This window comes from Natator depressus, chromosome 1 (genome assembly GCF_965152275.1).
Source record: "Natator depressus isolate rNatDep1 chromosome 1, rNatDep2.hap1, whole genome shotgun sequence".
Lineage (NCBI taxonomy): Eukaryota > Metazoa > Chordata > Testudines > Cheloniidae > Natator > Natator depressus.
In genome coordinates, this window is record NC_134234.1 from 298,860,129 (window position 1) to 298,875,216 (window position 15,088).

General features: G+C 40.1%; 1 protein-coding gene across 2 annotated transcripts; it reads right to left on the bottom strand.

Moving 5' to 3' along the window:
- Window positions 1–7,085: 7,085 nt before the first annotated feature.
- On the bottom strand, window positions 7,086–11,579 carry SMIM30 (small integral membrane protein 30). Of its 2 annotated transcripts, none has more exons than XM_074952012.1 (3): window positions 11,526–11,579; window positions 11,151–11,232; window positions 7,086–10,016 (listed from the first exon to the last, which is right to left on the bottom strand). In XM_074952012.1, exon 3 carries the CDS (start codon window positions 9,948–9,950, stop codon window positions 9,765–9,767), a length of 186 nt encoding a protein of 61 aa, XP_074808113.1. In that variant the 5' UTR covers window positions 9,951–10,016; window positions 11,151–11,232; window positions 11,526–11,579; the 3' UTR covers window positions 7,086–9,764. The 2 variants fall into 2 exon arrangements, with proteins under 2 accessions (XP_074808113.1, XP_074808103.1); XM_074952002.1 differs by having other exon boundaries at window positions 11,503–11,566.
- Window positions 11,580–15,088: the final 3,509 nt, after the last annotated feature.

Here is a 15,088-nt window from a genome sequence, read left to right on the forward strand (position 1 = left end):
AATTAGCTCTGATATTCCACAGTGGAGAAAATAGGAAGTGCAATTAGCATGTAAGGCCCTCACCAGGTGGCCCATGCCACCAAGTATTAATACATGTCCCCACCCTCTCTCCCTTCACTGGGTTTTGGAACCCATGACCCTTGCCTAGCTAGTGCTGGTTAGTTGATGGTGAGTCCCTCCATCATAACAAAAGGCCGAGTACAGTTCCACTGTCCTTGATTCACATAATCAGGATAATAACAGTTTATTCCTGCCCTAATAACAGAGAAACTGGGGCTCCTACAGCAGCCAAAGTGACCACCTAGGCAGGGTGGGTGTGCCTATGCAAATGAGATCAGCCCCTGAAGTTCTTTTCCACAACCCACCATGACTCGCCACCAGATGTCAGGGTAGAGCTCATCCTGACTCTGCTTACAACTGTATATAGAGTTCTCCGTGTACAAAGGGCTTCACTACTACTGCCCACAACAAAGCTCGTGTGTATTCCCACTCATACTGTACCTATCCTATGCCATTAAATCCAAGAACCTATCTTGTGTGCTAAATCATACACAACACCTGATCAAGCAATTCTTATTGTCTTAAACCCTTAAGGCTTGGTTGGCAGAATAATACATTTTTTAGAAGATATTAAACTCCCATCATGCTTTGTACAGAAAGTTCCTAGAACCCTTTTGTGAATGAACCAAAGTGCTGAAGCACCATACCTATAATCGAAAAATGCTCTGTATTTAGGGTGAACCTTAGAGTGTGACCAAATGATAGAATGTATTAAATCAATGATGGAAGGTGTGTAATCTCTTGCTCTGACCCCACTGACTTTTAGAAAATATGACCAAAAGTCCAGGAAACCAAGAAATGACCATTTGTGATTGATAAGGAATACTTGTTATTACAGATGTGTTCTGTGATTGATGAGATAATGAGTTATTGAAAGGGGTTTTTAGCTCAATAGGAATTGCTTGTTGTCACAGATGTTTTCTGTAATAATGACTTGGTTGCAGTTGTCTTTAGCTTATTGATTATGAAATATGAGATATCATAAAAGGAACTCCTGGGTAGATCAGTTATGGAAAAGGAATTTTCTTTATCTTGAACATAGTATATAAGGGAGAAAGTTTCTTGGAGTTAGTTGGGAGTGGATCAAGCGGTGGGATCACTACACCAGATTGGTTTGGTAACATAAAATCTTCTTTTCTGTATTGTGATGTATTGATTTTCTATTAATAATCTTTGATTAATACATTATGATTGAGCCTGTTATTTGACAACTTATTAATTAAATTAATTATTAATTATTCTTATTATTAAAATTGAATCCATAATACATTAAGGCAGCATTTTGACAACTCTGCTGCATCCAGACAATTTCAAATTCCTAGGATTTCATCTTGAAATATACTATTAATTTAACAAAGTGATGTGCATAAGGTGATCACGCTTTCCTGGTATTCTAGACTTTCAGTCTACTTGGAGGGTCAGTACTCCCCTGGATGCACAGGGGACTTACATGGTTAATTCCCATAAAATCTAATGGTATTTAAGCATGTAAATCCCTGGGAAATTGATGACAGAAGAAACTCTTTATCTTGGGAAGCAGTGACTCTGAAAAACATTTGGGTATCATGGTGGATAATCAGCTGCGCATGAGCTCCCAGTGAGATGCTGTGGCCAAAAGAGCTAATGTGATCCTGTGATACATAAACAGAGGAATCTTGAGTAGAAGTAGAGAGGTTATTTTACCTTTGTGTTTGGCTCTGGTGCAACCGCTGTTGGGATACTGTGTCCAGCAATGGTGCCCACAGTTCAAGAAGGATGTTGATAAATTGGAGAGGGTTCAGAGAAGAGCCAAAAGAATGATTAAAGGATTAGAAAACATGCCTTATAGTGATGGACTCAATCGATTATCTTAACAAAGAAGGTTTAGGGGGTCACTTGATTACGGTCTATAAATTCTTGCATGGGGAACAAATATTTGATAATGGGCTCTTCAATCTAGCAGACAAATGGCTGGAAGTTGAAGCTAGACAATTCAAGCAGGCAATAAGGTGTAAATTTTGAACAGTGCGGCTAATTAACCATTGAAACAACTTACCAAGGGTTGTGGTGGATTCTCCTTCACTGACAATTTTAAAATCGAGATTGGATGTTTTTCTAAAAGATACGCTCTAGGAATTTTTGGGGGGACGTTCTGTGGCCTGTGTTATGTAAGTGCTCAGATTAGGTGATCATAATAGTCCCTTCTGCCCTTGGAATCTGTGAGTACTGATTCTGTGTACAATACGTTTATAATCCACTGCTTAAATAACATATTTGTTCATCCATCTGGAATGAAGTGCACATGATTATTTGTTACTGGGAGTTCATTAAATTACATGTGAGTTGGAAGAAAAAAGAAGAAAGCTCATAAAAAAAGCTTTGCAGATTTAATGAAGAGAACGTCAGGTAGACTGAGTGAAGGAAAGTGATGTGGAAAAGCTCTGAAATAAAATTGGCTTGTTATTGAGAGTATAGTAAATATAACCCAGAAAAGGAGCTTGAGTATGTAATGTACATCTATATGCAGTACCCATGTACCTGTGTATATTTCTGGGTCAACTTACAATAGACATTAGTGAGATGTTTTTGATACTGGGCTTCTCTGATTATTTCTACCTTCTTGATTGAAAAATCCTGGGAAGGGGGGAAACATTTAGACTGAAACTGAATATACAGGTTCTGAAATGTGTGCATATGTGAGGGGAAATATTTTTTCTAATATGTGTAAAAATGTAGGTCAAATTAGAAATAAGAGAGAAATGGTAGCAGCTCTTTTAAGAGCCAGCTCCAATCTCACAGCAGTGCAAATCAGGAGTAATTCTACTGAAGTCAATGGTGTTATACCCCAGCATAAAATCAGAATCAGACCTCGTGCGATTGCTGTCCAAAATGAATTTAAAGGCTGAGGGTCAGATTTTCAGCTCATGTAAAGCAGCATAACTGCCATTTCAGCGAGGCTATGGTGGTTTATACTGCCTGGGGATCTGGCCCTGAGATTTTAAAAATAGAAGATTCAGATGGCACATGTGAAGGGCCGTATTCTGCCCTTGACCATTCCACTGCTATCAGTAGGAGTTCTGGATGCAGGACAAGACTGGCAACCTTTATTATTTTAAAAAAATTGATTTTGTCAGGAATGAGATATTAGCATTTCAGGGTTTAAACTGAAGCACTGAATTTCATTGGGAGTTAAGCCCCCAGCCCCCATAAGCCCCTTCAAAATCCCAGCCTAAAAAAAAGGATTACTCTCTGTATGCTATATTTGTTCCCTTTTCCAAACAGTTTAATGCCACAGGGACTGAGGCTGACTAGACTCAGTGGGAGAATGCGAGCACATCTGGTTTTCCCATAGTCTGACATGATGACTGAATAGATTCACAGCTTTTGCTGCCAGCTTTCCTACAGACTTTCACTGTGATTAGATTTGTTCACCATTAATACAGGCTGATTCTCCATAAAGGTACAAGTAAACTGACTTGCTGTGTATGCATCTGAGTTTGCTGTTACGTTGTCCAGGTTTGATCTCCCAGCAGTGAATTTTTGTGGGTGGAGAGTTTAAGAAAATCCCTTGAGCCAAGTCTGAGTCCTGTGGAAATGATACCACCTTTCTGCCACTCCTCTCCAACCCAGCCGCCACTCCCACCCCACACATTTTGTGTTTCATACAATTATTTCCACTTTTTTTAGATAAATCAAAAAAGCATTGAACTTGTGATACCTACAATTTGACAGGGAAACATAGCCTGATCCAGTGCTCATTTAAATAGGCAGAAAGCTTCCCATTGACCTCAGTTGGCTTCTTGAGCAGGACCATAGTCCTCACTGACTACAGTCAAATTGTAATTAAAAAGTCACTATTTGCCAATTGTTATTATACGAAGATATCTGGGATTCACAGTTTCCCCCATAATTACAATAGGAAGCAAATGTTACTATGTGGTATCCTAACAGCAACCACTATAGGTCTCTGATCAGCACTTAACACGGTTAGTTAATTAAGTTAGGAATGATTGAAAATTGACTACTATACATGTGCAGTGGAAAAGCTTACTAATTCCCATCACCCTGACCTGGCAATTTCTTCTTGTGAGGAAGGGCAGATGGTCTGCTACTCCCCCCCTTGCATCTTTGGTAGATGTGCTTGCCCCTCTGCAGTCTTCTCAAGATCACTGATCTCCTCAAATCCTTGATGGTTTTGGAGGTTGCCTGTGAATGACCTTTCCACAACACTATACTACAGAACAGTAAATTGTTCCTTGCCACTTACACTCAGAGAGAGTGAATTAAGTTCAGCCATGCTTTCTGAGGACATTAGTCAAAATGACTTCTACTAACCCTTAAGATCACCTGCGGAGGCTCAGCCAATCCGAGAACAAGAACTCATACCATGTGACTTATGACCAATCACGAACAACCCAGTTAAAAGTATGAAAAGTGAGCACAGGCATTTGCTGCATAATTTTCACAACCATCCTAATTCTAAAGAAAGTTTGGGGGGAAATGTCATTGAGTTCAGAAATTATTTAAAGTTGTTCTAATTTCACAGAATGTTGTGAACCTAAAACAGACATATTTTGATGAAAGCACATTTCTCTATGAAAATTTCTTTCAGCTCTAGTTTGGCTTAAGACTAAATTTGGGTCTGTGGGCTGCACAGTCTCTTGGGAATTACAGCTCATTTTGATGCCATAAATGAATGGCATTTTGGAGAGCTGCCATTATTTTTCCCAATCCCACCCTTGTAGCTGAAAGGCTAGAAAACCTAGTTGGGAACCCAAGCGCCCACCCCAACCATCCCAGACCCCCTGAAAGCTGTAGGGCCTGGTTTGTTCTGATGGTGGGTGTTTGTTCTGATGGTGGGCCAGGTAACTTCATCCTTGATTCTAATGGTTTCTACTTCTCCCTCTCCTGGAAGCTGAGTGCAGACTCAGGAGATTCACTGAACTGTGGTACTCTCCCTAGCTTGCACTTTGAGAGAATTGCACTGTAAGCAGTCTATTTTAATCACTTTTCAATGCATGTCAAGAGGCCTAAATAACTAAAGGCTGCTTAAGTTTTTTTCATAAATGCACTCTTGTCGATATATGCTAACAGTTTAAGTGTTCTTGCCACATTAAATATTTGAATCTTAAAACATTGTCTTCTAAAGGATTTGAAGATTTATTTCAATAGGCCTTAGATACCCGGTGCTGTTGAAAATCCCAGTAGGCACCTACCCGAATCTTTATTGGGATTTAGTTACTATTCTGAATGGGACTAAATACCATTAAAAATCTATCTCTAGTTGCTTTGCCAAATTAGGTTCTAAAATCAGTGGCCTGATCTTCAGCTCCAATTGACTTTAGTGGAGTTACTCTTAATTTACTTGTGTAACAGAGAGGGGAATCAGACCCAAGCTCTCCCTCCACCACCCAAAAACCCTTTGTCAGTTATGATGCGAATGGAACTGTCAATATTGTAGTGTAATAATTACCACTTGTACCATAGTAATAGACTTATTATGGTTCTTCTATTTAGTCATGCTTTGTCTTGTTATAAATCAACAGTGAAGTCAGCCCACCTCCCTCCCACAAAGCCCAAGTAAACAACACTATACAGGGAACCAGTAGGAGTTGGGAGCCCCACACCATCCCCAAGTAATAGTAAAGGCATGAGTCCCTGGGCTACCAGAGGGATAGTACCCTGTGAGTGCTCCTTGGGATGCGGCATGTTGGGTGTGGGCTATAAACAAGAGGTGACATGGCCAAAGCGTTCTTTGCTCCAGTGACCTTTGCCAGCATTACAACCTATGCCGCATACTTCCCGTGAACCACTACGCCAAGTCTTGCTTTGTGCCTCAGTTTCCCCATCTGTAAAAGGGCATTGTGAGGCTTTATTCATTAATGTTCAGGACAGGATTCTCATATAGAAGGTGCTGTCCAAAGCATTATTGTAAGTGTTGAAGCAGTTGCAGCAATGCTTATCTGAGTGGGCAAAAGGCTCCAGCAGTGGCGTGGTCCATTTTATCACCTCAGGGCAGGCAAGTGTGCTAAGCAAGTGAGCTGAAGTATTTGCATCCAATATTCAAGGGCTCCTGTAAAGCATAGAGTAATAATACTTAGGTCTTATGTAGCACTGGAAGCTATTGCCCCAGCAACGGTCCTTAGGAGTGAAGGCCTTTCTGTTAGCTGCAGGGTGGGCTTCATGCAGATTGTTAAATGTTGGTGAAGTTGCTGATTTTGAGCCATACTATTGCTAAGGCAGATTGAAAATACCTGCTGGAAGCTGCTAGCTCCTGGCTGCTAACCTTTCTACATTAATTAGGGGGTAGATTGTGTGCACTAAGAGGTGGGTGTTGCAAGGCTGCAGTTTGTTTTTGCTCTCCACTACAGAAACAAATACTAATGACAACTTGTTCTGTGCAGAAAGGGAACTGCCCCCACACACTGAACTGAGGCCCAAAAAATGTATTTAAATAACTAGACCACAGTTTTCACCGTGGAATGCTGAGATGCAAGAACCTGTTTTGTATTGCTTTATGAAAACGTCTCATAATATTTATAAAACATTACTGTATAATTTTCTTTGGAAATAGTATAATAGTCTTTTTACTTGGGTATCTGATCAGAAAAGCTGCCATTACTTGCTGGGTTTTGTTTTTTTTTTTTTTTTTTTACTAAGAAAGCCATTCATTGCAATCCTGGAAATTGACAGTTTATAAAAATGACTCGAATCTCCCAGAAACCAACGGCCAATTAAGGGCCCACCGAACTTAACAGGAGTTTTGTTGTTGACTTCAAAGGAATAGGATCATGCCTTTAAGGGGATTTAAATTGCTTTGATGTTGGTAGTGGACAATGAAATGCAATATTATTGATGTATCTTGGCAATAGGACAAAGGCAAACATACACTATGACAAGTAAACCTAAAATATACTTACCTAGATGCCCTGAATCAACTAAAATGTGGAAAAAAAACCACTTTATTTGAACTGTTTAAATCAGATTATTTTTCTCATCTCCCTTCTTGTAAGAGCTGAATCATCTATTTAAAGTTTTCAGTCACTTCTCTCTCATCCTCCCCCCTGCCCGCTTGTAAGAATTGAATCATCAAATTAACAGTAGAATCTATTTGAAAGAGTTTATTAAAAATTGAGGAAAAACAGGAAGATTGGCCATGATGTGCTCTTAGTCAAACCATTAATAAATTAATTCTTGAGCAATAATTAATTTCCATTATAACCCAGTAAATACACCATTATTCATAGTGAATGTCCTTTAGTTAGGCACATGCCGCTACAGGCAAAAGAATAAAACTCCAGGTATCCCATAGCATGACACGAATTGTGTGGTGGTTGTGCTAATCTACAGGGAAAAGCTATGGCGTAATTGTGTGAAACTCCTTTGTAAGAACCAGCTATCAGAGATTTTCTGTTAAAGCGATGATGGAGGTGTTTGGGAAAAGCTAGCTGCAATGAAATTTGCTCGTTAGCATCAGCTCTACTGCCTGGTCATGTCCAGGACATCCATCACTGCTAGGCAGTGGCCCCACACTGCAAGCCCGGGAGGGTGGCAGCTGCTTTAAGCACTTTGTTCCCCTCTCTTGGGCCCTTGATCTTAAAATGCAAATTTCATTACACTGCCTTTGTCGTGTGCAGAAATAGACTTGTAGAAATGGGGCTGGGGGGTTCATGTTAGGGAAGCTAGAGAAACACCTGCATGTCAATAGAACAACCTTGTGAGCTGCACTGCCATACAGCACTTGAGCTGGGGAATCATGGAATCAAAGGGTATCTCTCCCTAGAGTCAGATGTTAATGAGGCAGCTGTATTTGTTCCTGTGATGTCAGCCCTCTGTGGTACCTGGAAGCCCAGTTACAAGGGAAGAATAGTAAAATTGACAAGTCCATGGCTTTAACAATTACGTTTTCTCCTCTCTTGTCTGTTTTCCTCAGAAGAGGGAAATAAGGGTCAAAGCACTTACAACTGGCATTTGGAAGTCTCACAACTCCAAAATGTCAAAATAGGACCTGCCTGATTATTTGTAGTTGTTGAGTCTTGTGAACATTTTATCCCTGTCTATGCTCCCACTCTGATAGAGACATTGGGAGAAGGGGAAGGAGGGGTGGCGGCCGGGAGGAGAGAAAGGTCATAAAAAGCACACTTTGCATCTCTGTTTTAGCCTTTTCCACTGCTTCCCATAAACACCAGCCCAGTTGCTCTGAGCTTCCTAAACATGCAGCGTGTTTGCGCTGAGGTTGCAGATGGTGTAAAGCTCACCTTTGCACTCTTCATTCTGCTGCTTTGTGCAGGCCTACACCCCCTTTGGCAAGTTAGGGCAGCTAGACGCCAGCTGCCAACAGACATTTGGGGCCAAAACCATGACTACAATCAGGGTGCTACAAGGATGTCCCCTTTGGTGGCAGCAGAGGGTGGGTGTCGCATAAGAGATCCTACCTCACCATTATCAGCCTGGCAGGGCCAACTATGTTGCTCTCTCAGCAGAGCCCTCCAGCCAAGCAGTACAAAGCATATCAAAGTCAAAACATACCATGTGTGAATGCCTGAAGCTCAGAGAAACACTCTAGCTTTGGAGTACGATTCTAACCACAGCTTTAGTTTTGTTTTTTGGCATGAGCTTCAGCTCTGGTTTTGCACGGAGATCAGGTGGACAACTGTGTTCAGAATTTAGGCCTTAGCGAGTAGCGAAAGGGGGTGTAAACTCAAGTGTTGAGCAGTGCACATTCAAGAACGTCCAGGGGGCTTGTTCACTGGCACTTAGACGTCAAAGAGTGTACTGAGTTTATTGATCACATGGGGAAAAGTTACATAAGCAGCTGGTTCTAATACCCCTACTGCTCAGAATTAAAAGAGCCAGTCACTGAACAATATGTAAGTCTTCATTGTTGCAAAACAAACCCCAAAAAGTGAGTATCTCAAAGAAAACTAAAAACACATGTATATGAACCAGATATATTCACAAAACATTTGGTCATTTCAATCTTTTCTTCAGAAATCTTTTCCTTGTTTGACTGGTTGATGTATTACATATCTTCTCCTATATATCACACATTTTAAAGAAAAATCGTGGTCTAATCCTTAAGCATAGCTATTGATTAAATTTGATTCTAATTTGTAACATGAATCCAGGCTACAGAAGAGGCACATTCTCAGATAAAAATACAGAAAAGGTTTTGCACATTTGTCTATTTTGCCCATGTCTCAGCCTGATTACAGCAGAAGTGAGCTGTTGCAGGGGGATTAATTCTAATTACAAAGAACATCTGCACTCACACAGATGTCTAAGTAGGCTATTCTTTAGTTATCATTAAGAATGCATCAATATTTCCAAATCTTTATTATCCTGACTAGGAGGTTTATGGCTGCCTTCCTGCTGACTAGCCCCAGAAATCAAATTGTAGAAACGTTACATTCAGTATATGAACTTTCACTGTGAATGAACCTGGGCAATTTTTTCTTCAAATAGCTTGTTTCCATCTTTACTTTAATGCAACCCCTCATCCCAAGGAATATGAAATAATCATCTTCCTACTGTCATGAAGACAGATCCTGTAAACCCTTTCTACCAGTAAGGGTTTTTATTACCAAGGATGGCATAGCAAGAAGGATTTGCAGGATTGTGCTCCATGGTTTTGAAAGTTGTCAGGAACTAGGCTCAGTTTTAAACCCTAAATTGTAACAAGTAGAGTTTAGGATTATGCTTGACCAGATCATCTCTTTAAAAAGTCATAGCTGTCCATTTCTTTTCCTTGCATACAAGCCTAGACAGGCACAGAATCCAATGATAGTTAGAACTACGCCTAGCAAGAGAGCAATTGCGTCTCCAGTGTCCAGGGCTTCAACCACAGGCAGCATAAGCACCAGTGAAAGGAGTACCAAAAAGAGTTCTGAGGTGTTCCCAAGAAAAGCCATGTTGCTGATCAGGTGGTCTTGGAAGGGAGGTTAAACAGTGACGAGAAGCTGGTACTTCAAATGTATCTAAAAATAAAACAAAAAGGAACATGACAGGGTTTCCTCCTTTAAAATTTATTTCCAAGAACTCTAGATCAACAGATGTGACTGGAGTATCACTGGATGTGACTGGAGTATGATTTTACTTGGGATTGGTCCTGCTCTGGGCAGGGGGTTGGACTAGATGACCTCCAGAGGTCCCTTCCAACTCTGATATTCTATGATCACCAAATCTGTATGGAAATGTATTGTCGTTCGATTGATCCACAGAGCAGGAATGAGACTTGGAGATTCAGGCTTGGTCTTCACTGACACAAAAAGTGATTTTCTTTAGAGTAAGATAAAAAACCCAGACAGAGTTCTCTGTAAAATCCTAAGTGAAGACACCATAGTGTTTATCATGAGGAAGCTAGCCAAGGTCAGCACTGAACTCCTCACCCCGGGTTGATCTTACCTAGTTTATCTTGCAGTAACACTAAAGTGACTTGTCTCCACTAGGATTTTACAGCAGGATAGCTAGTGCAGGAAAAAAACAACACACCTTTTTGATCAGTGAAGACATTGCTTTAGGGAAATTCTAGAATAAGGGAGGGTGGGAATTTAAAATGAAAAAGTTATTGTGGATAGGTCCCCATGTGGATGTCCTATTCTGGAATAAGAAGCCTTTCCAGTTTAGCTTTAATTTACTTCCAAAGTGGATCAAGCTAAATCAGGAAAAAAACCCATTCTTATTCTGAATTAAGTGTCCACATGGGGAACTATTCTGGTCAATACCCCCTGGCAGACAAGCCCTTAGGTTTTCTTCCTGGCTCTGCCAAAGATTCTTATATGACCTGGGGGCAAGTCACTAAAATCTCACTGTGCTTCAGTTTTCCCATAATTATCCCCTGATGGATTGCACTGCTAGGGTGATCCATGCATTATATTAGCTTTATCAGTGATATAACATTTATGTTATTGCCACAATTAACATCCCACTCCACCTAAAAGTGGACCTAAAACGGAATGAAATTGCCCCTGTGCTTACACTTTTCCAGATTTCCCTTCCCTCTGTCCAAACACTGGAGTTTGAAGGGCAGATGAGCATAGAGATTGAGAAAACAGGACAGTGTCAATTATCTACAAGTTTGTCTTCTATTAAAATAATTAACAGCAACTTACCTTAACCTCTATAATTACTCTAATATTTCCTTTTTGGTTAGCATTGGAATCTAGAAAGCAATGAACTCCACTCAGTCATCACCTGTCAAAAAATCAAGAGAGTTATTTGTTCTGTTCATGGAAATGTAAAAGCTCTGCTAGCCATAGACAGTGGAAGGGAAAAGAGGAAGAGGCGGTAAAGGGAGTAAAAAAAAATTCAGAGCCATGTGCAGCAACATGTGACTGGCAAATAAAATCGGCTTCTCTGCAGACAACTTTGCACAAAATATGAACTCTGGGTCTGAAAGCAAAGGGGGAGCTTGAGCTGTGAACGGCCCCGGATCTCTTTAATCTACAAAGTTTATAGTCTCACCCTGTGTGGCGTATGTGCATTACCTTCCTGGAGTCAGCCATTAGAGGAAGAAAGAAAGAGGAAGACAGTTTGACTACGTTTCCCAGCATTTGTGCTGCCTACAATTCCCACAGTGCATTAGAGCAGATCAGAGTTAACCTTTTAGATACACATAAAGGGCAGATTTCTAAAAAAATAAAAATAAAAAAATAAAATTTCAGGCATTCTTCCAGTGGAAATTCAGATTGTCGACTGAGTCTACAGCAGTCAATATATCTATACTCCATCTGCTATCCACTAGTCTTTGGGTTGCTTTATACAGCTTTTAGGACCTGATTTGGATCTTGCATCAGTGTAAATCCACCAACTTTTGCTCCTGGTTTACACCTGTATAACCGACAGAAGAACCAGGACCTTCGAATCTATGATTAATAGTGATGTGGCTTATTAATTTTCATTTAATAAAAACTAATACCAGGCAAATGTTTTATGTCTGTTTGTGTAATCTCCTATAATCAATACCTAACTATTCCCCTGCAGCGTTCATAATTAAAACACAAACTTTTTGCTACTGCCTGATCACTAGAATTAAATTATTGCTGCTATTAATACTACCATAATTATTTCTTTCTGCAGCACCCAAAAGCATGTTTGCTACCTCCTAGAAACACAAACACAAGGCCCTAACAGGCAGATCTGCCTTTGAGGATCAGACTGAAGAATCAGGGATTTTAGACCCAATTCTACAAAAAAAAGGGTGCTAAACTACAGGGTACAGAACAAGGGAGGCGGAAAGATAGTGCATAACTCCGCATGCCCACAGAGCCCTGTCTTCACTAGTACTTTCACCATTGTTACCACCAGTGCAGCTGCCCTGATTGTAATGTATTGTTGGGGGAATTCTCCAAAAATGCTAGTGTAGGGGAGGGCTAAAAGACATGAAGTACATATGGAAGTCAATCCAGGGGCAGTTCTTAATATCAATATTTTAAAAAATCCTAACTTTAGTACAAGCCATTTAAAGGGACACATTTTAAACCCTAAATAATGCCTTTGTTTATTAAAATTGAAATAATTTAAAAATCTAGTTTTCTTGGCATGCTGGTCAATCCCTGTTTTGTCCTATTTTCTTTCTCCAAGTTGTGATAAGAGCTCTTAGTTTCACTGTTGGCTGTAGCCGATTTGTCATTAATTTCGCTCAGAGTTTCATGCACCAGACATAAATAATAATGGTACTAATTAGCAATTAAATATCACTTATCAAGAGATCTCAAAGCACTTCTAAAAGGTGAAAATTATAGCTCCTTTAAAAAAAAACTGAGGCACAAAAAAAGTTAAGTGATTTACTTGTGGTCACCAAGCAAGTCTATGAAAGAGTCACATAGGAACTAGTTGTCCTGTTTTTTCTGTATTTTCTCCATTGGACAATGCTGCTTGTGGCAAGGCTGTACATTGCAAGATTGCTGCATTGTGTAGGACAATGCTGCAATGTCTACCTTGCAAATGCTGCAGAGGGATGTGTGTTCAAAAATATTGTGTCCATCCATTCTTTAAAAATGCCAATTGAAACATTTTTATTGATGTTTGGTTAAAACTTGTTTTTTAAAAGAAAGCCTAAATTTAAGGCCAATTCTAACACACAATATTCTAATATTTAATCTCCCTAAAAATGAATACTTTCATTATGGTGTAGCTGTTTGTACTATGTAGGGGACATAGGATTACTCTTTTGAATCCTTCCCTATATTAAAATGAGCTAACCCAGTGTCATTATGGATGCATGTACAATCTTTATTAAAAAACTACAAAATCACAATTAGCTTTGTTCCAAAAAAATAAAGCCCTCCCAGATACCCTCAACCAGAAACTTTCACTACTCCATTCATCTGGTCATCCTTTGCTTCCAGAAAAGCCTTGCAGAACAGATGAAAGGAAGTGACATCCCCGCCAAGTCACTGTCCTTACTGTTGCCTGGATCCTCACACAAATATATGAAGTCATTTTTCCCAGCCTCAACTTTGAGCCAGAACATGCAATAGATCAATAAGGAGGTGTTCACCTTTAGTACCACCACTCAGGAGAGGGGCATCTGCATTCTAGAGTAGTTAGGGCTTTGGAGCAGTCTTCATAGATAGTCACAGGTAGAATTTACAATAGTTGAATTGAAAAGGCATGCTATTAAGCCAAGAACTAAGACATGGATGATCAAGGCTAAACTATCATCTTATAGGAAGGACACAGTCTTTGCCAGTTGTAAGTGAAAGAAGGTTGTTCTGGTGACTGATGTGGTCAACAAGTCTCAGTGATGCAAAAGGTTAAAACCAAAATTCTAATTAAGACAAGTCAGTGTCACAACAGGTTTAATAATTTATGGTGATGACAAAGCCAGAATAGTTCTTCCATTTTATGACCAAGAATGGAGCTTGCCATTGTCTACCTTGCCTTCCAATTCAAGTTTGTAATTCTATCCATTTTAATTACTTATATGGCTCCCACTATTGTAATATCTGAATGCCTTGCAATCTTGTATGTATTTATCCTCACAAAACCCCTGTGAGGTAGGGAAGTGCTATTATCTCCATTTTGCAGATGGAAACTGAGGCATCAGGAGGCCAAAATAACTTACTCCAAGTCACATAGGAAGTCAGTGGCAGAGCTAGGAACTGAACCCACCTTTTCCAAGTTCTAAAGTAGGGTCTGAACTGCTGGATCATCCAGCCTGACTTGTCAGGCCTTCTTGAGCTTTTTGGTGTTCAGAAGTGTTTCTGAGGCTAAAGACGGTGCTATGATGGAAGGCATTGGAGGTCTCACTACACCTGGAAGTATTGCTGACTGAGTCTTTCAGATTATTTCTAAAAAACACCTCTGTTGCAACTACACATGTTCCTGCCTGCACAACAACCTGACAGGCTTCCCAGATTTTGGGAAGATGGTAGGTTCCCCCCAACTTACTTGCCCAGTATTTTCAGTTGTCTTTAATTTATTAAAATTGCTTAGAGGTTGGGAGAGGAAGCAAATGACTGTTCAGTCTGCCACTGAGTTTATATTCCCCTGCCCTTCCCCTAGAAAAGGTACAAGTGGGTTTGCACCCTGTGGTTTTGATTATTGTTCTTGGGAGTAATCGACTGAATTACAACTCCATTGTGCAGTCACCTCACATCTACTGTATAGGAATAAGTGACAAACATTGAAAAGTTTAGGTTATAGGTGATGGTGTCAACAAATACAGTGTGGAAATTTACAAGAAATATGGTTGACATTGCAGAGCAGCACAGTGTGTACCTGTCAACATTGCAGGATGCAATAAATCTGCTTATAAGCAACAAGGAGAACAGTTCTGAGGCCCACTAGCTAAGGTGACAAGGCTAATCAAAATTACACTTACCATACCAGGTTCCTCCTGAACTTTAGGAATATCATTCTTTAAATTTCAGTGGCTAGCTGACAGGTCTGAAAATGTAATTGTAAATGAAGACATTGTTGAGTGAGGTTCTGCAGTGATTGGTTCTTGGCCCTACACCAGTGGTGGGCAACCTGCTGTCCGTGGGCCACACATGGCCCACCCAGGTAATCTGATTGCAGGTCGCGAGACATTTTGCTGATGTTG